General features: G+C 36.9%; 1 protein-coding gene across 1 annotated transcript in view; it reads left to right on the forward strand.

The window, feature by feature from the left end:
• agps (alkylglycerone phosphate synthase) overlaps positions 1–21455 on the forward strand; it is a 117402-nt gene that overhangs the window by 53084 nt on the left and 42863 nt on the right. The window contains exons 8-12 of the mRNA XM_052024024.1: positions 2740–2820; positions 10685–10810; positions 11308–11416; positions 17611–17738; positions 20309–20360. Of these exons, the coding sequence (XP_051879984.1) occupies positions 2740–2820; positions 10685–10810; positions 11308–11416; positions 17611–17738; positions 20309–20360 (496 nt within the window). The remainder of the gene's footprint in view (positions 1–2739; positions 2821–10684; positions 10811–11307; positions 11417–17610; positions 17739–20308; positions 20361–21455) is intronic.

Here is a 21455-nt window from a genome sequence, read left to right on the forward strand (position 1 = left end):
GAACATAAGAATCAGTTTAACTGTCAAACATTTTAAAATCTCATACGTAGAAAGCATTGTCATGAGGCTGCAGATGTGGTACAAAGATTTTTAACCTGACTACCATTAATTACGTTTCTTGACCCATTGAGTTCCTCCAGCTGCTTGTCTGTTGCTCCAGATTCCAGCATCTGCAGTCTTTTGTGTCTTCAGTGTGAATGTAGCATCTGCTTGAACTTCATCAGGAACATGGTGAATTGTTGTTTTTACGAGGCTGAATGCAGTAGTGCAAATTATCCAACAATTTTGGGAAAATCTCTGCCAATTAAAAAAAATTGTTTAAAAATGTTACGAACCAGCAACAAAAGAAACACAGAGTCATGTATCAGTGTTTAAAAACTACTTTATGAATAACTACTTATGATAATAAGAAAAATAAAAGTAAAAATGTTAAATCTTAAACATTAACCCAAAAACTAAACTCGTAGTGTGTGTGTGACAAACTTCAAGTCCAGGAATAGTTTTCAAAGTTCAGTTCAGCAAGCCGTAAGGTGAAACATGAGCAAAGGCTTCTTCAAAACCACTGTTGACTGAAGATAAGACGTAGATGTAGAGAGAAAATAGAGTAATTATGAAATCCAAATGTTCTACTCTGGAACCCACACGACACCTCAATGTCTACTCAGCAGTGACTACTCCACCGCATCTGCCTCACCCCGAAAGGCACTCGAATTGTGGCCGTCCACACAAATACCTGTTTCCTTCTACAGGTCAACAACAAAGTGAACTCCACTGCTTTGTTCCGAAGTGTCTGCCACCCCGAAAGGCATCTGAGATGTGGCCGTCCACACAAATACCTGTTCTCCTCCACAGGTTAACGACAAAGTGGACTCCACCGGATTATTCCAAAAATCCATACGTGGATTGCAGTGACAGACACAGTTACTGTTTTTCATCCATCGATAGAGACTAGCAGGCTAGTCTCTCTCTTTTTCTCCTCTGACTGATTCTGACTGCTTCAAAGACATCATTACGTCCTTTATCTTCTGTTGTCATAACCACACGCATGCACGCGCACACACACCTCTATCTTAAAGGGACATTCACCAATAGTAACTTAGTCTGTAACAAAAAATTGACTAATTTAAAAAGAGGTGATCGATTGTGCACATCTTTTTAAGTCTGCAGCATATGAGAACAAATCAATATGTGGATTTTGTCATTTTATCTCTTAATATGCAGGTTCTCCCCAGCTTACGAGCCCCTACGTAAGAACAAATGCCTGGGAAACCAGTGGTATGGTTCTTCTGGCTGCTGTGGGGCTATAAGTATCTTCTGCCATGTAGGAACTTGGTTCGGGGCTGCATTTCCAACTTGCGAACTGTTCAGGTCATGAACAGTTCATGGGGACAGAACACTGCTGTAACATGGATGACCTGTATCTAGCATTCAACTGCATTGAAAAGAACCTAAACGTTAACATAGGAAAAACTGAAGGGAGGGATTAAATGTAATTGATCATACAGAATATGGAAGGAAGTGGTTCTGTAAAATTATTTTTGTTTGCATTTTTAAAACCGCTTCCTGTTTAATTTTTTTATAGTTTGATACATATCAAAAACTTCAATTTCCCACAAAAGAGGGTAAATAATGTAATGTTTGTATTTTTAGGGGACCAAGTAGCCCATCTTTTCCTCACTATTTACCTCTACAGTAATTCTGCCCTTGTGTCCAATTCAGAGACAACAATTCATGTTGTGAATCGGAGTAGTTATACTGATGGAGGAGATATTGAAGTGAGGGATGTGGAAGATCCAATGTGCTGTTTTAAAAGGGCAGGGTAATTTTCCTGGTGGACTGGCTACCATTTAGCCCTTGACCAATATCAACAGATTATCTGTTCAGTATTAAGATCTTGCTATGTGTAAGTTGTGCTCCTCAAAAAGAAAAGTGAACTCATTGTTTTGCTTGGAGCTTTTGTTTAAACTGATTTAGGTAATTCTTTAAAAATATCTTTCAGGAGAAATTAGTTATTATTGTGTTACATTGTCAAAGGCATGTTCTGTTTGGGCTGAACATTTCCCAGAGCGAAGTTCTTGTGAATCAGTCTGTCCAAATCAGAAGTTGCATATTTTCATTGTCCCACAGACTTAACAATTCATGTCTTCTACATTTGTGCTTGCTGTGGTACATGTATCTGATTCCTTTTCTGCTTATTCAAGTTTGAACTATAGTTAATATCTTCAAGGTCTAGAGTTGTACACGGTTACTTTAACTTCACTGGGAAAGCTCAGAGTAGCTTAGTCCTGGGCAAAAGGGAGGTTCTGTGCTTTGATCCGTAAGTGTGGGGAGATATCTTTCTTTGGATATGGGTGGCAACAGGAGTTGTGCATTTCTCCTCCCTGCCCCTGGATTATTGAGTAGTTCCTACTTGTTCTCACTACTGGCCCTTGGTTGAAGTGTGCCTCTCTGGATGCTGGATGAGGAAAATACAGAGCTTTTCTTATTATCCACATCTACAAAAAAAATCAATAATCATGTTAATTCTCCTGGCCGAGGCTGATTGATGAATAATTTTAATATTGGGGTATGTTGACATGCATGGAATCATGGAATTGTGGCTCAGTGGGAAATGTTGTGCGCCACATTGCTGAATTTCAGGTATTTACAATAGCTGAAATATAAAACAAAGCTTGAAGCAAATTTTAAAAATTGTAAAAGGCTGAAATTGATTTAATTCAATTTTTCCACCAAAAACAGAATCGAATTCTGTGGCTTGATGAAAAGAACTTAACAGCTCATGTGGAGGCTGGCATTACTGGGCAAGATCTTGAAAGACAGGTAAGAATAAACCTATTTAATGTTTGATTGGTCTTACAAAACAAATGAAATTTAGCCATGCTGATAGCAGGTGGGTGTATTTTTTTTTGTTCAAACAAGCAGAAAGAGTAAGTTTTAGTAACACCGAATGCCATTTGAATCTTTTAGCTTAAAAATCTTATGCAGGCAAACATTTGCTTAATTGATCTTTTGTGATGCTGTGATGAACACTGCCACCAAGTGATTTTGTACTAGAATTGCATACTGATTTTTCAAATCATTGAACTGAGGTTTGCTAACTACTCGCTTTAGTTGTGGCAGCAGTGTTTGTAGTTCAGTGATCAAGCCTACTAAACTCTCGGGTGAGCATGGTAGGCTGAACTCGTAGCCAGCTCTGTATCACTCATGATTGGTGAGAGCCTTTAGATTCTCTTTTGTGCATTAATAATGTCAGTATGAAAGCCATTCCTTCATGGTATCCCTCACAACCTACAATGCAAAGGCCTATTTTTCAATATCATAGGTAAGTCCTGACACCTGAATTCCCTTTTTAAAAAAAAATTGTCAAGGTTAATCACTTGGCAACTTGCAGAATAAAAATTAAAACAAAATGAAATAAGCCAAAAGCAATTAAAACATAGTAAGAATAGTAAATATTTCGTCTTACCCCCTCTTCCCCCCCCCCCCAGGTTTCTTTGATGTTGTATGACATTATGACACCATTATGGCCAGGAGTTATTACAGAATAAAGTGAAAATGCTCAACCTATGGCGTTAGCATTTTAAAACTAACAACGGCATGTACTAAATTTGAATACCTGTGTTTTTTTAGTCAATGAGAATAAATCATGTGAGATTAATGACTTTAATGCTTTTCATTTTAGTAACACAAATCTTGCTCCTGTGATTCCAAACTGCCATGATATGTAGCAAGGTTAAGCTTGAAGTGGTGAGTTAAGAGCATAAGAAAAGGGAGGCAGAGGCCATTTGGCCCTACACGCCTCTTCTGCTATTCATCAAGATTATGGCTGATATACCTCTGTGCCATTTTCTTGCACTATCCCCATAAGCTATGATTCTCTAAAATTTTGGAGATCTATCCATCTCTGTTTTGAATGAATTCAATGACTGTCTTCACAGCCCTCTAGAATTGGGAATTTGAATGATTGATCACCCTAAATAATGCATGTCCACCTTGGCAGTCCTAGGTGGCCTATCACTTATTCTGAAACTGTAACCTCTGGCTTCAGCCAAGGAAAATATACTCCTGCATCCAGCTTGTAAGCCTGTAAGAATTTTGTGGGTTTCAATAATTTCTCATTCTTCTGAACCAGAGATACATGCCTAATCTATTCAATATTTCCTTGTGGCGAACCTGGCATCCCTGGGACCAGTCTAGTGAATCTTAGCTGCAGTCTCTATGCAAGTATGTCCATTTTATGTAAGGAGACCAAAACTATACATACAACTCAAGATGCTCTTTCACCAAAGTCCTGTATAATACCATAAGGCATCATTACTCAATTCCTCCTGTAATTAAGACCAACGTAGCATTTGCCTTGCGATTCACTTGCTATACCTGCATGTTGAATTTTAGTGACTTGTTCAAATGGGTACTTGGCTCCCTTTGAGCATCAATGTTAGCCAGCATCTCACCACTTAAAACAAAAATACTGATTTTCTGTTTTGTGCTGTAAAGTGGCTAAAGTCACATTCTATCCCCCATGTTATTTCCTGCTCATTCAGTTTGTCTGCATCCTTTTGAAGCCTCTTCGTGTCTTCCTCCCTATTCCTAGTCCCAATTGGTTTTGGAAATATGATATTTGGTCTCAGCCAAATTGTTGATTTGGGTCATGAGTAGCTGGGGTCCAAATACTGATCCAGCAATATCCTATTGGAGCCTGGCAACCTGAGAAACATCAATTTATTCCCACTCTTTGCTATCCAATGGATAACCAATTCTCAATCCATGTCAAAGTATTACCCCCAACTACATGTGCTCTAACTTTGTTGACACAACCTCCTTATCAAAAGCCTTATAAAAACTCAAATACACTACATCCACAGGTTCTCACTGATGTTTCCTGGTAGTCACTTCCTTGGAGGTTCATTAAAATGGTCAAACATGATTTTTCTTTCCTAGATCCATTTTGACTATGTTCAGACCTATTTTTCTTTTTCAAAATGTCCTAATACATCCTTCATTACAGATTCCAGCACTTCCCCAAATACTGACATGAGGCTAAAAGGTTGGAACTTCCCATTTTTTCTGTCTGCCTCCTTTCTTCAATAGGATTTGCCCTCACTTGTATTTCTTTTGCGTACCCAGAAAATTACTTGGTCTGTTTTTCTATCTTGCCTGTCATTATCAATTTCATGGTACTCACCTGAGGTCTAAACTACTCCTGATCTTCAGGCATACTGCTAATTCTGACAATCATATTACCCTCTTGGATTTAGTTTCACCTTTAGTTTATCCTGTCAGCCACACATGAGCCTCTTTTACTTCTGGTTTTTGTTAACTTTTAAGAAATATTTTTCTGGAAATATGCATAATTTCTTTAAATGCTATCTATTGTCTATCCAGTAACATATTATTTCTCTGCTTTTTTTTTATATAAACTACAGCCAACTCTCTGCTCACACCTTTACTGTTTCCTTTGCTTAAATTTAAGGACGTAGTTTTGGATTGAATTGCATAACTTTCCAGCTGTGTCTAAAATATTATCAAGGTCTTCCCTGAAGGCCCCTTTACAACAAGATAGGTCCCTTTCTCACTGCACAAAATGAGATCCGAAATGGTCTTTTTTTCCCCCGTTGATTGCTCAACATAATGATCTGGCAAGCATCTGGTGTATATGCCGTGAATTTGTCATCTTCCTATTACTACAGATTTAACCTGTCCAGACAATGTGGGGTTTAAACTCCTCCAGAATTACGATGTTATCGCTGTTACCTACTCTAATTTCCTGGTTTATGCTGTTTCCAATATTGCAAGTACTATTTGTCTATAAATAATACCCACCAATGTTTTCTGCCAGTTTCTATTTCTTAATGCAAACTGATTCTAATTTTACAACTTCATTGGCCAAGCTAATATTGTTACTACCCACTGTAGTGATCTCATCCCTTATTAAAAATACAAATCCTTTGCCTTTTTCTTTTTATCTGTCCTTTCTAAATTTTCAGTCTCTTTGAACTTTCAGCTCCCAGCTTTGGTCACCTGACAGCCAGGTTTCTGCAGATTTCAGATAACAATTTTTAAATTGTGATTTTACTACTAATACTGCCAATATTTTGGGGAAAAAACAGCCAGTTCAATCTATTAGAATGTTGTGAGAACTTTTCTTTTGTATATCTTATCAAACCTGTGTAGGTCAATTTCTTTTGTAGTTTTAGAAACATTTAATTATGAAATTTAATTCTGGTAAGCAGGTAATTGAAGTATAATGATTTCTGAAGTTAGCTCCTAAATTAAGTTGCAACTTCCAAGGGTAGACTAAAGTTGCATTTTAATGAAAGCCTCTGCAATGTACTAAGTCAATTTTATTTTCAGGGTTGAGCCTTAGTTGTACTTTATTTGGGTGAATAAAAGAACACTATATTTGAAATATTGCTTAAGCCATTCAGCTTTTTGAATGTGTTTTAATGGGGCCTGTTTTTAATATTGTGACAGTATGAAAAAAATTGCTGCTTATTGACCAAGAACAACTGATTCACATAAATTATAGTAAAGCTGGTATATTGCAGAATATATTAAGTATTGAATGGGCTGTAAATGATCATGTTTTTAGTAAAATATTTCCTGAATGTAAATAATGTTCTAGGGCTTGTAACAGCCTTTTTAAATAAAAATGCACATATGTTCAATTTTAAGTTGATTGAATCCAGTTATTGAGTAGAAGAGATAACATAACGAATTCTGTAAACTAGATTATTTGATATGCCATAATGCATGTGCTGGATTTTAGGTAGATGTTGATATGTTTCACACAGCGTTGGTGTTGTTTTTCTCCTCCTGAATGGTTCTAAGACTCCTAAGAGATTTTGCTGCAGGCTGATAACAAACATGTCCCAGTCACCAGGAAATAATTTATGGGATGTGATATTGGTAATGCAGTTTGTATAAAGGTGGCAGCAATGGACATTTGATCTTTCTGTTGTGACTGACTAAACTGAGCCACACGAAGCTGTAACTAAGAAATATAAAAGTCGCCTTTAAACACAGCAGCTCTTTGGGAGAGAATCTAAAAACCCCTCCCCATACAATGTTTTATTTTTTTCAACATAAGGAACAATAAACAGTTAACTAGAGTTTCAATGTTGATAATTATCTAATTTAACATTTCGAATGTAGACAGGTAACTTTGCAGAATTACATATTTACAATGGTAGCACATCCCAACTAACAGAACCCCTTTGAGTATTCAAATACTGGTGGCTGGTCCAAGAGCTTCTAAGCATAAACTCCAGACACCTAAAATATACCTCTTTTGTTACAGTGTTAAAAGTGTATCCCTGCCACTTCATGCACAGTTCAGGACAAATCTGTTTTGTCACTTAATATTCTGTCCTGAGCTGCACATTAAGTGGCAGGGATACGCCTGTAACAATGTGTTAGTACAGGAGATGGCCACTTAATGCTGTCCTTGATCTCATCCTGAAGTTTTCAATTAGGACCAATTAACATGAACATTCATCTATTGTTTTCCCCTGCGTAGTTTCACTAACACAGAATCAGAATGTCCCATACCCAATGATCAGTTTCAATTACCCCAAAGCATCAGTTAAAGTTAAATTGTGAACAGGTTTCATTACCTGAAGATTGGTTCTGCAGTGTCTTGATCAGATTTGTCCTATCATTGTAAGTAAATATGTAATTCTGCAAAGTTACCTGTCTACATTCAAAATGTTAAATTAGATAATCATAGGCATCGAAACTGTAGTTAACCGTCCTCATTTTAATTAATATCTGCTATCCATAATTTCATAACTTCAGAATAATGCCTAATGCTATCCTTGCTGTTTCTGTGCTTTATTGGTAAATTGGTTTGTTTATTGTCACATGAACAGAGGTACAGTGAAAAACTTGTCTTGCATACAGTTCATACAGATCAATTCATTACACAGTGCATCAAGGTAGTACAAGGTAAAACAATAACAACGCAGAATAAAGTGTTACAGTTAGAGAAGGTGCAGCTAGACAATAAGGTGCAAGGTCATAACGAGGTAGATTGTGAGGTCAAGAGTCCACTTTATCGTACTAGGGAACCATTCAATAATCTTATAACAGTGGGGTAGAAGCTGACCTTGAGCCTAGTGGTATGTGCTTTCAGTCTTTTGTATCTTCTGCCCAATGGGAGAGGGGAGAAGAGATTCTGATTTCTAATGGTCGGAATATATATTTAAAAACTTACAAATATTTGTAGGTGTTACTCTGCACCATGTGAATTAAGCTACCACTGAAGTATTTTAAGCTAGTCATAATTTAAATTTTTTTTGTAAAAGTGATCTCTTTGAGATTACATAGTAACCAAAGGTGTGGAAATGTTAAAATAAAATCTTGTATTTTTTCAATTTCTCCTGTTAAGAGCATATAGTACTGTTATTTCATACATAATTATTATTAGTGTCTTGTACTAGTGAGTTTATTTTAGACATCCCATCTGGGGATTGTGGTAAGCATGTATAAATGAAGAGTATTTGAATAATTTTTGCCATAGTCTCAACTCCTGCAGCTGAAAATGTATTTTTCTATTATTTCCTCACTAGTCACAACTAAGGGATACCTACCCAATTTCCTTATCAGCTCTATAATAGCAGGGAACAAGATGCTTATTCAGAACTTCAATGTCTGTTAATTATTGACTTGTGTGAAAATATCCTTCTAGCTTTCGCTAAAATACATGGGCCTTGGAAAATGTGTTTTTACACATAGCACATGTATAAACACTACTGAAGATTGATCATACTGACCTGCTGATGAGCCCATAAACAAGTGCAAGTGGATGACTGCTCTGCTAAAATTGAACCTGGTGATGATGCTGTAATGTTAGACAAACTGTTCTTTTGCACACCTTGTTTGATTTTATTTCAAAATTACTTACTATGCGACTTGGTTTTATTCAAATCAGACATAAACAGAGCTGCTTTTAATTGAGGATCATTATCAAGATATTACCTAAATTACATGAGAAAAGATTCTAAATAAGAGTCATCTTGTGCAATTTAGGTTCAACCCTGTTACTGATCCTCAATTAAAAGGAGGTCTAACTCTCTGTTGCGTTGTGAGGATAAATCCCTGGACCTGGGGCTTCTGCTGACTGGGCCACTTGATAATGCCAGGGCCTATTCTTGAAACCCACTCATACCTAGAGTATATCCTTGGGCACTAACTGCATTTGGAAAACAGTTTACTTATTGATTGGCTAAAACCTGTTCAGAACAGTGCCTTTCCGATTGTAACTGGCAAGCCCTATCCCCAACATTGTTTCTGGAGTTATTTTAGTCCTTTTCCCAGGTTTAGCAACTGTGAAAAACATTAAATGTCTAGATGTCCATGATATGCTATGTGCCTGTGATGCTGGTGCAAGCAATTTTTCTGATTGTACTTGTGCATATGACAATAAACTCAACTTTGATTTTGATTTAGAAAATAGTGCATTAAAAATTAACAATTTTTAAAAACAAATTAATATGCAAATTCTGGGAAGCAAACAATTACATTAATAGAAAATGTGGGAACCACTGTGTGGATAGAAGCAGAGTTGATGTTTCAGGTTGTCGGAACTGGAAAAGTGAGAAAACAAGCACGTTTTAAGTTGCAGAGAAAGTGTGGAGCGAACAGAGAATGTCTGCAGACCACAGTTGTCAAGCTAAACTAGTAGGTAGAGATAGAAAAGACGTATGAAGTTCATTAAACAAAGATGCAGGCACATCTGAGGAGAGGGAAGAGGTTACTTGGAATTATTATATTGTTGAAGGTGGCAGAAATTATGGAGGATGATCCATTGAATGTGGAGGCTGGTGGGGTGGAAAAGGAAGACAAGGATAATTATGTCCCAGTTGCAACTGGAAGTTGTGCAAGCTAGATTGTAAAATGCTGGAAACCTTTAATCTACATTTAAATAAACTCCACATCTTTTTTACAGAAGGAATTGTGTTATACTTTGTACATAGCCATTCCTTCCAGTTGAAATGAATGGTCTGAATGGGTTTGTGTGCTGTCAAATGTCCTTCAGCTGGACTCCGACTTGTGCAGAAGTGGAATGCAGTTGTCCCAAGAGTAGTGATCAGCTGCATGGGAGATTGGGACTTCCACCTTTTGCCTGAGAGTCCTCAGTTTCTGCACAATTAAGTGGAGAAATACTGGTTGTTCTGAGATCTGGTCCATGGTGACTATGTAGTAATTTTGTTCTTGAGGTTTAATTTTAAATATTCAAGCCATTTCTAACATCTGTTGAAATTACAAATTCTGAATAGTTTAAAAAATTCACCAAAAGTTAGCTGGTTATTTTGTGAAAGCAGCAACTTGCTGAAATTTTTGTTTGTATTGAGTAGTCATTTAATCAGTGTTAAAACTCCAATATCTAATCATCGATTTTAAGTATCTTTTTTAGTTTGAAAACTGAATTTAAATTGAAATAACCAGTAGGGGAAAAGCTACTACATTCAGGCCTTTTAGTTGACTTTTTATGGAACTGAATTGTAATGCTGATTTTTCATGTATACAGATACAGTAAGTGGAACAGTGTTTACCACTGGGTGTGTAGAAAACTGCTTTAACAAAACAATGCATTTAAATGTTCATTTCCAATTATTTTTGTTGTTTTTGTATAGAGAAAGCACTTTCGAGTAACTATTTTCCCAAACTTTTGTTTTTGAAGCTTAGTGAACATGGTTATTGTACAGGACATGAACCAGATTCAATGGAGTTCAGCAGCCTTGGAGGCTGGGTAGCTACGAGGGCTTCAGGCATGAAAAAGAATATCTATGGTAACATTGAAGATCTGGTGAGTGTTTCTAAAATTCCTGCATTTTATTGAGTTTAATAAAGTCAACTGGAACTTTAAAGTTTTAATTTTCTTTTTCGGGGTATGTGTCATGTGGGAAAACGGCATTTGTTTGCCCATTCCATTTTGCCATAGATTATTGTAGGCTGCTGCTTTGAATCATTTAAATCCCTGTGCTGATGATAATCCTTCATTCCTAATTAGACAGGATATTAGAAGATTTTGAGAATGGAATGGAGGAAATGTTCAAGTCAGTTCATGCATATGGTCAGTCATACATCTTTGCTGACTGAAACAAATCTAAAACCCCATCATTCTGCTTGTGTTTTTCAAATTGGTTAGAGAACAAGAAAATGCCAGTAGGATAACACTACCTAAAGATGGGTTTTTTTTTTACAGTGTCAATAAATTGAAAATAATTCATTGAGTAATTAGTGAATAACTAATTTCAGATTATTTTAATAAAGCAAATAATTTGGGACATGCTATGTTAACAGATTGTGCATATAAAAATGGTTACACCAAGAGGCATAGTAGAGAAAAGCTGTCAAGGTCCAAGAATGTCAACTGGCCCTGATATCTACCACTTCATTATGGGATCTGAAGGTAATATTTCAATTCTAATTTCTTTTTTTCAGGTCTTGTCTAAATTTGCTGTTGTAATGTATAAGGAAGAACTACATAACCCCAAGAGGGAAAGGAAAGTAGTATATAGTAAGGAGAGGTGTAGTAAGGCAGCAGGGGGCTTGTAAGGAATATCAACACCAGCCTAGCCCTCTTTGGTTTGTGAACATTTCTGTGCTTTGAAGGTGTATGTGTGCAATTGGCAATGGAGGTGATGCTTTTTGCACAATGAGCAATACTATTATTTTTGATTTGTGTGTTATGATGTTGCTAGTAGTTAAAATAACATGAGCTCTTTTGGAAAGATGAAAAACAATGCAAGAAATATTTAGCAAGTTGGGCAGCATCTGTTGAATTAGTTTCAGCTCTGTGACCTTTCCTCAGAGCTGAGGTTAATCAAAGGAGATGGGAAGCATCTAGCAATATTGATGTTATTGAATTGACTAGGTAGTCAAGTAATATTGAAGAGTTCTCTGAGAGCAAACCAAGAAGTGAAAAATACAGTTTTAAATAACATTTTAAACCTTCTGAATAGAATATGAAAAGTTCAAACACCCACTAGATTAATGTAGGTGAAATATAAACATGTCTTTAAAGAATATGATGTTAAAGTACCGTTCTTAAAGTTTGTTTGGATGTAGTTAGGAGGAAATTACAATTTACACAAAATTGATTTTTATTTAGGGCCAGAAAATGTATTAAGTGTGGTTGTGGCTTAGGATGACATTAAAATTGATTCATGCAATTAATTCAATAGTGTAGCATTTTCCAGTAATTTTACAGCAGGAATAGTTTATAAATACCTTGGATTCTGTTCAGCTGGCTGATTTTCCTTGATTGTTATGAAGGTGGCTGCAAAACAACACATCCAATGGCAGAGAAGAGTTATTGGCATGAACTTCTAGATTTTTAAATTTAAGTATGTGTATGCTTATTCTAGGTGCTGCTTCAGTTCTGCATTGTAATGATGCAGAAGAACAATTGGAGCAGAAGTAGATCACTTGGGCTCTTAGCCTGCCCTGCCCTTCAATATGATCATGGCTGATCTGCCCCTGGCCTCAACTCCTCTTCTCAGCCTGTTCCACATAGCCCTTAATTTCCTGATCTTTCAAAATTAGATCTACCCCCTCTTTAAATTCCTTCAGTGATCTAGCTTCCACAACCCTCTGCAAGAAGAAATTGCCATGCATCTCGATTTTAAATGATTGCTCTTTTATCTTGTAATCATGATCCCTCGTTCGAGATTCTCCACTATTCAAAACATCTCAACATCTACTTTGAAACAGATCTTAAAGATGCATGACAAAGAGAGCACTTTTCATTCTTCTAAACTCCAAAGAATATAGATCTAACTCTTATTAGTTGTTGGTCAGAAGTGCTCTCATCTCAGGAATTAGCTGATTGAATCGCTTCTGGATTGCCTCCAATATTCTAATTTCTTTAAGATTGCAGTATTCCAGGTGCAGCTTCACCAAAATTCTGTACGATTGTAACAAATGTTTTACTTCAAACCACCCCCCCCCCCACCCCAGCAATGCCAGTATGCTATTTGCCTTCCTAACTACTTGCTGTATCATAACTTTGTGCTTTATGCAAATGAATATCAAAATCCCTTGGTATTTCACTCGCAGTCTCTTTTTAGATGGTCTGCTTTATTGATTTCTCTTACAGAAGTGCATCTCCTCATTACATCATGCCATTGGTAAACTTGGGTACCTTGCATGCTGACCCCTCCTTAAAGTCATTGATTAATATAGATATAAATAATTGAGGTCCAAGAGCAGATCCTTACAGAATGTACTATTTTGTTTTTTTTTTGTAGAACAATATTTACCTTTTACATACAACCATTTTGACTTGTCTTGATTACAGTAAGCTTCTCTAAATGACTAGCTAAATCCTTCTTGATTATAGACTCCAGCATTTTGCCAACCACAGATATTAAGCTAAATGGCCTGTAGTTTCCCCCATTTGGAATTGGTTTATTATTGTCACATACTGAGGTACAGTGAAAAACTTGTTTTGCATACCCTTCATACAGATCAATTTATTACACACTGCATTGAGGTAGTACGAGGTAAAGCAATTACAGAATAAAGAGTAGCAGCTGCAGAGAAAGTGCAGTGCAGGTAGACATTAAGGTGCAAGGTCATAACGAGATAGATTGAGGCCAAGAGTCTATCTTATACTAGGGAACCATTCAATAGTCTTATAACAGCAGGAAAGAAGCTGTCCTTAAGCCTGGAGGTATGTGCTTTTCAGCTTTTGTATCTTCTGCTTGATGGGAGAAGAGAGAATTACTCGGGTGGATGCGGTCTTTGATTTTGCTGGCTGCTTTACCAAGGCATTGAGAAGTATAGACAGACTCCATGGAGGGGAGGCTGTTTTTTCTCTCTCCCACAATTGTGGTTTTCTAGTCCATTTCTACTTTCCCAGAACTTGGTTAATTTATGAAAAACTTCAACCACTGGTTCTACTTTCTCTGCAGCCACTTTCTTTAAAACCTTTTAATGCAGGTCACCAGGTCCTGGTGACTCATTTGCTTTTAGGTGCATTAATTTTTTCAATAAATTGTCCCCCTCAAGTTCTTCAATGCTGTTTGAAACTAGATCATCTGCTAACTTTGCAATTTTTACCGTGTCCTCCATTGTGATGTAAAGTATTGATTTAAATTATCTGCCATTTCCTTGTATCCTGTTATTAATTCCCACTGCTCAGAGTCCAGGGGTTCCATGTTAGTGGGTACCCAAAACCCCGTAGAATACTTATATCTACCTCAAATAACTCAACTACAGAAGTCAAAATTTCCCACTTTTATCAGCATTTACATTAACATGTAGTTGTATAAATTCCAAGTTCTTCTAATTAATTAAAGCACATTCTGCATCTAATACAGTGTTAGCAGGAGCATACACCTGCCATATCATTACCCATGGACTGGTACAGCACAAAGGTATGGATATACAGAATAGTATTAGAAATGTATCATCCTAGTGTTTCTGTCTTTCAGTTTTGTTCAAAGCTCCTCATAATCCCTTAGCAAAGTCTCCTTCCTAGCCCTAGCTGTAACATTATGTGGAATACAGTAACTGTATCCTCTCCCTCCCACTACAAGTTCTTCTCTGCTCTAGAAGAGATGTCCTTAACACTGGCATCCAGCAGGGATAGCAGCCTTTGGGACTTGGACTTTGCTGTAAAGAATAGTGTTTATATTTTGCCCTGGATTTTGCTATCCCCTATAACTACTTCATTTCTCTTTCCTGTCCCCACTTGAAAGACCTCCTGTGCCATGGTGCTATGGATATTTTACACATTGTCCCTGTAGTCAGTGTTTGAAGCTCAGACTCCAGCTCATCCTCTGAGCAAAATTTCCTTGGGCAGTCAACACATGCTACGGAAGTGTTCACAGTGATCCACAATGGAGCGCACTAGTTCCTACATGTTACAGCTACAACACATCGCCTGGCCTGGCATCTGTTTTATTAAATTAGCTATATTGGATATGAGAGTTTTTCCATCATTGCAATAGCAAATTCTGGCCCAAGTTAATTATATGCTAATACTTCAATTGTTATGAAGCAACATGCACTGGATGTGCTGTGGGATTCTACACTTGTGTGCTTATAAATTCATTTATTTTTTTTGTATGCTCTCCTTTGGAAGTTCATTTGTCCAGATTATTTTGTCATGACTTGCTGCATTTCAATGGTCATTGCTAACGCACTTTGTCAATCTGCACCAGGTTTTGAAACCTATTAGCTTTGATTTTCCAAAATTGATTCAGTGGTCAACTTTCTAAACTTGCCCTCAGTTGTCCAGATACCATTTCAGCTGCTAGCTTGAGCGCTCATGCCACAAGGCATCGTCTGCTCTCACCTTTATCCTGCACCACCTTTCTCCCTCTGCAGTAATGTTTTTCCATGAAACCCAGAACATGCTCTTTTTTTTGGGGCTAAAAAAATTTGTGTCATGCAGTTAGTGTTTGATGGCATTTTTGCTTCAAATGTTGGAGAGTTTTTTTTGGAGAAAAAACCTTTTTTTCTGTGTTATAGGTCTTAATTAAATACAAACTTTGCATCTGTTCACCTTTTACGATATTAATTTATACAGAAATAGTAAATCTGTACTTAGATATAGCATTATCTTGTATGGTTTTGCATAGACTGACATTTTTCTTCAAAAAGACTTCAGCTTGCTTTCCACTAGGAGAAGTGAAATCATGGTACAAGATTAATCCATAAACAGTTTACACCTTCATTACTTTCAAAGTACAATGGGCTGTTTCTTAGGTGGCAGTGAAATGAGCATTTAGGAGTAAAGTTATTGCAGGCATGCATAAGCAGTGGGTCAGGATCGGTTATTGAAGTAGAGTAGGATGCAGGCCCTTTGAGAAAACCAGTATTTAAAAAAAACTAAAATAACTTTAGAATCCAAACAATTTAAGTATTATGTATTTTTTTAAAATCTTAAATTAATGATTTTAATGTAGAAATGTATAAAATATGTAGTCACCATGTTGGAATGGGTATGAAGGCTGGTTAGAACTCAAATATCTGAGTGAGACTTGAAGCAAGATGAGATAGAGGCAGGTCGAGTAAGTCAGGGATGTAGAAACACAGCTTTTGGTGCAAGATTTAAAATTGGTAAATTATTTTATTATTGTCACATGTACCAAGGTACAGTGAAAATGTTTTGCATGCTATCCATACAGATCATTTCATCACATCAGTACAGTACAAGGGAAAAGAATATAGTGTTACATTTACAGAGAGTGCAATGCAGGCAGAAAATAAGGTGCGCATGATGAGGTAGATTGAGGTCAAGAGTCCGTCTTATCGTACAAGAGGTCTATTCAACAGCAGGATAGACAGTGAGTGATTACACAAAAATTGGGAATTGTTTAGTAGTTGTCAGAATGCTGTTAGAGTTTTTAGCTGTTGTCAGTGCTAGCCACATGTTAAGTATCTTTCAAAGTGTTTCTTTTTTTAAGGTGGCACTAATCCAAAAGGCTAATTATTAGAAGGCAGCTCTATCAAGGAATCCTGGACCATAATCAAGGACTTGCAATACTTTCTGTTAAATAACTTGCATTTCGCCAATTTTCTGGTTTCTAACATACAGGATTTTGAGTGTACTTGCCTGGTGGTTCTACATTCTAGTTAAAGGTTAAGCATTTGGTGTTTGAAGTTAATTGTAGAATATTTTTACCTCTAATAGTTTTTAATCTTCATTTCTGTTATCAAATAGAAATAACAATGCGTTTCATTTTAAAAGGACAGGATTCTGTATTTAATGCAAGCCAATGCTCAGATTTATTTCTGGACACTTTCAAAAAGGTAGTGTTTTCAGACATGTTTTACTTTTTTAAAAAAAAATGGATGTAATGTTCGAGAGGTGAATACTATGTAATATGGTAGTAACACCTTTGGAAAAACATGCCAAGAGAAAAACTACTACATTTATTTTGCTATTAACTCATTTCATGTTTACTTAACAATAAAAACTGCACATCAGTGACTCATGAATGCAATGGAAGAGTTCAATATGAATTGTCCATCTGGAAGACACCAAGATTGAAACTACATGCTAAATATGATATAACAATGTGTCACGTTCAAAGTACTTTCCAGTTTTTGGTTTAAAGATGCACAGAATCTGGTGCTGTCTTTCAAGTATTCTGTTGAATCTCTTGAATGAGTTGCACACCTGTCTGAAGAAACATTGTTAGGTGGAAGGCTAGCAAGCTTCTGCCACATATTTTTGTCACCACTTTGCAATCCTCCCACTCATCCCAGTTTAGTTGAATCTGGACATGAGTTTTCGCCCGTTTTTGAAACAGTAGTGTGCTATTTAAAATTCTGTGATTTTGTGGTATGAGGTATTTTGTGGTATTCTTGAGTGTGTTGCATTATTCACTTCGAGTAGATGTTAACTTATTTTGCATAAGTACGCCAAAAAATACCAAACCATAATTAAAACTATCGTTGTGTTGTGCTAGGGACCCCTGTGCAGTGACAGACTTTGAAAGGAAATTTCCCATCACAGTTTGTTAGTAGCAAGGGATTTTGTAACCTGTGGTCATTGGGAAGTGCTGTCATTTTGCTGATGATCATAAATTTTGGGTCTTAATATAGTGTAGTATTTTACTTAAATCAGATTCTCTTCTTGCCTTTCAGGAACACTCGGTGTAGTTACAGAAGTCACAATAAAGATCAGATCTTTGCCTGAATATCAGAAATACGGTTCTATTGTGTTTCCAGACTTTGAACATGGTGTGGCCTGTTTACGAGAGGTAGCACGGCAGGTAATTCTCATCTCTTTATTCTTGTATACAAGACACTTGTGCATTCCCTCAGTCAAAAAACCTGTTCGTACCTGGTACGGAACAACTGATTCTAATGTACATAGAAATAGAACCATAGAACAATACAGCACAATACAGGCCCTTCGGCCCACCATGTTGTGGCGACCTTCAAACCACACCTAAGACTATCTAACCCCTTCCTCCCATGTATCCCTCTATTTTAAATTCCTCCATACGCTTATCTAACAATCTCTTGAACTTGACCAATGTATCCGCATTCCATGCACCAACCACTCTCTGGGTGAAAAACCTCCCTCTGACATCTCCCTTGAACTTCCCACCCATTACCTTTAAAGCCATGCCCTCTTGTATTGAGCATTGGTGCCCTGGGGAAGAGGCGCTGGCTGTCCACTCTATCTATTCCTCTTAATATTTTGTATACCTCTCTCCTCCTCTCCAATGAGTAAAGCCCTAGCTCCTTCAGTCTCTCCTCATAATGCATACTCTCTAATCCAGGCAGCATCCTGGTAAATCTCCTCTGCACCCTCTCAAACACCTCCACATCCTTCCTATAATGAGGCACCCAGAACAGTACTCTGTGGTCTAACCAGAGTTTTGTAAAGCTGCAATGTTACTTCGCGGCTCTTAAACTCAATCCCACGATTTATGAAAGCTAACATCCCATAAGTTTTCTTAACTACCCTATCCACCTGTGAGGCAACTTTCAGTGATCTGTGGATATGAACCCCCAGATCCCTCTGCTCCTCCACACTGCCCAGAATCCTGCCATTAACCTTGTACTCCGCCTTGGAGTTTGTCCTTCCGGTGTGTACCACCTCACACTTCTCTGGATTGAACTCCATCTGCCACTTGTCAGCCCAGCTCTGCATCCTATCAATATCCCTCTGTAAGCTTCGACAGCCCTCCACACTATCCACTACACCACCGATCTTTGTGTCATCTGCAAACTTGCTAATCCACCCTTCTACCCCCTCATCTAAGTCATTAATAAATATCACAAGTAGAGGTCCCAGAACCGATCCCTGTGGGACACCAGTAGTCACAGCCCTCCAATCCAAATGCACTCCATCCACCACAACCCTCTGCTTTCTACAGGCAAGCCAATTCTGAATCCATATGGCCAAGCCTCCCCAGATCCCTTGGCCTCTGACCTTCTGAAGAAGCCTACCACGTGGAACCTTGTCAAATGCCTTACTAAAATCCATGTAGACCACATGTACTGCACTACCCTCATCAATCTACCTGGTCACCTCCTCAAAGAACCCTATCAGGCTCGTGAGGCAAGATCTTCCCTTCACAAAGCCATGCTGGCTGTCCCTAATCAGTCCATGATTCTCTAAATGCTCATAGGTCCTATCTCTTAGAATCCTTTCTAACAGCTTACCCACCACAGACGTAAGGCTCACTGGTCTGTACTTCCCTGGTTATATTTTCTGGTTGTTAAAGTAAATGTCATAGTATGTAAAAGCATTAAAATGTCAGTAATTCTGGGAAATTCTGTGGTAACTTGTATGTTGACCATGTGTAGAATCCATTCTTAATTATTCCAGCTTTACTATGTGACAACTTGTTATGATTTATCTTTGGTTGTGTGCAGCTGTATAAAATTATAACAGATGCGCTGATGAATGATCTCCTTGAGAATCCCACAATGAGTCAGCTACATTCAAATTCCCAAATGGCATGGCAGTTAAATCTGTCTCAATATTGTTCTAGTTTCCAAAAAGCTTCTACTTGTAGCTTTTTTGTATAATGTTTAATATAATATTCATTTAATCTCTATTTTGCAATATGTGTGAATATATTTTGACAGTCACATTTCTCACCGAGACTAGCAAGAATTTTGGCAAAAAATGCCCCAAATAATTTTGTATTGGAAAGGAAAAGCAGAAGGCCATTCAGCAAATTGCACTTGGTTCTACATTCAGTTGGATTATAACTAATGTATTAGGAGTGGAGTGTGAACTTCAGTTTAGATGTCCAAATTATTTAACTGGGGAAAATATTAATTAATTTATAGTAAAGAACATAAAGATATTAAGTGTAGTCAGCCTATTTCTGGAAGCTAACTCTTTCTTCCTACGCATACACACAGTCCACAAGCATACACTCATCACAAACACAAGTTGAAGTGGACCAAGAAGAAAAGAAGATATTGAAGCCAGCAGTTTTGGTCAAATAAGATAATGTCCTTGTATGTCATTCTGCAGCCTGTATCATAACCAAACTGGATTCCTGGAAAATTGAGGGTTTTCAAGTTAACATATAATTGTGCATTAGAACATAAACTGGAAATGCATCTATAGTGAAAAAGATTGATTTGAATTGTTCATAATATAGAGCTTAGTTCTGGGCATTGTTTTAATTTGGATTCAGTTTGAAGTTTGTTGGGTCTTTAGGAATTGGAGTGATATTAAATTCACTGAAGTATGTACAAGTTAAATTGCTGCAAATTTGGCAGATGTAAATCTAAAAAATGTGCTCTCCCTCAGAATTCCAATCTTTTCTTTTGTATTCAGCATCAAAATATTTGTTTTTTCTCTTTACAGCGATGTGCTCCTGCATCAATCCGTCTAATGGACAATACACAGTTCCAGTTTGGTAAGGAAATATAAGTTATTAGAAGTTTTTAATTAATAGAATATTAAGTTTGTAATTTTGTTTAGTTATTGAACTCAGAATAGCAAGTAGGCAACTGATCAGCTATCTAGTGCTACATTAAATGACATCAAGACATTATCGGCTATGGGTTCCAAGTTAATGACCCTGTCAAGTCAGTCAATGCAAGTAGAATATCAGTGGTCTTTCCTTAACACAGACTTGGGGCAAAATTGCAATTGAACAAACGTGTATGTATAACAATTCCTGTTAGCATTCAATGTAAACAAAATTACAAAAGAAAAACTTTTGCTCTGGTCTCAGGATTTGGGCTGTTGGTATGATATACTAAAACTTGTGGACAAATTAAGACATTCAAATTACAGTGCGATTTGCATCTTTCAATCTGCATCATTATTGGTATTCAACTATTTTGTTTCATTCTTGATCCAAGATTCTGAACAATGAATATTTTTTTACTAAATAATTAGAATCATTGGTATTCTGTCAATAAATGTGATAATAAAGACTTTGCATCTTCCAATCTACAATTTTGTCAAGGCAATATTTTTAATGAGGTATTAATTACTGAGTATTAGAGTAGCTTGAAATGTATTCATTTCCTAAGAGACGCTATAAAACTTGAAAGCAATTCAAATTACTTCATTTGTACATCATGGAACTGAAGATAAAAATTATCAAGGGTTTGCGATTAAAGAGCAAATCATATTGTTACTCACATTCTTGATGCTGGTTACATTTGATATTGCACCAATTCTGTACCTCTAGCCAATTTGTAGTAAGCTTAATGCTAAATATCTATAAACTACGTGAATTTGTGGCATTTAACAAAGTAATGACAGGCCTGTTATAGAAAATGGCTTGCTTCCAAGTTATTTTAACACTGCATAAATGGAGAATGTGTTGAACATAAAAATATAGAAACATGAGTAAGCCATTCAAACCCTTGCAGCTGCTCCACCATTGAATATGATGATGGCTGATCTTGTACTTCAGTGCCACCTTCCTATACTAACCCCACATTCCTTAATTCCTTAAATAGCCAAAAAATCTGTTAATTTCTGTTTTGAATATACT

This window comes from Pristis pectinata, chromosome 1 (assembly GCF_009764475.1).
Source record: "Pristis pectinata isolate sPriPec2 chromosome 1, sPriPec2.1.pri, whole genome shotgun sequence".
Classification (NCBI taxonomy): domain Eukaryota; kingdom Metazoa; phylum Chordata; class Chondrichthyes; order Rhinopristiformes; family Pristidae; genus Pristis; species Pristis pectinata.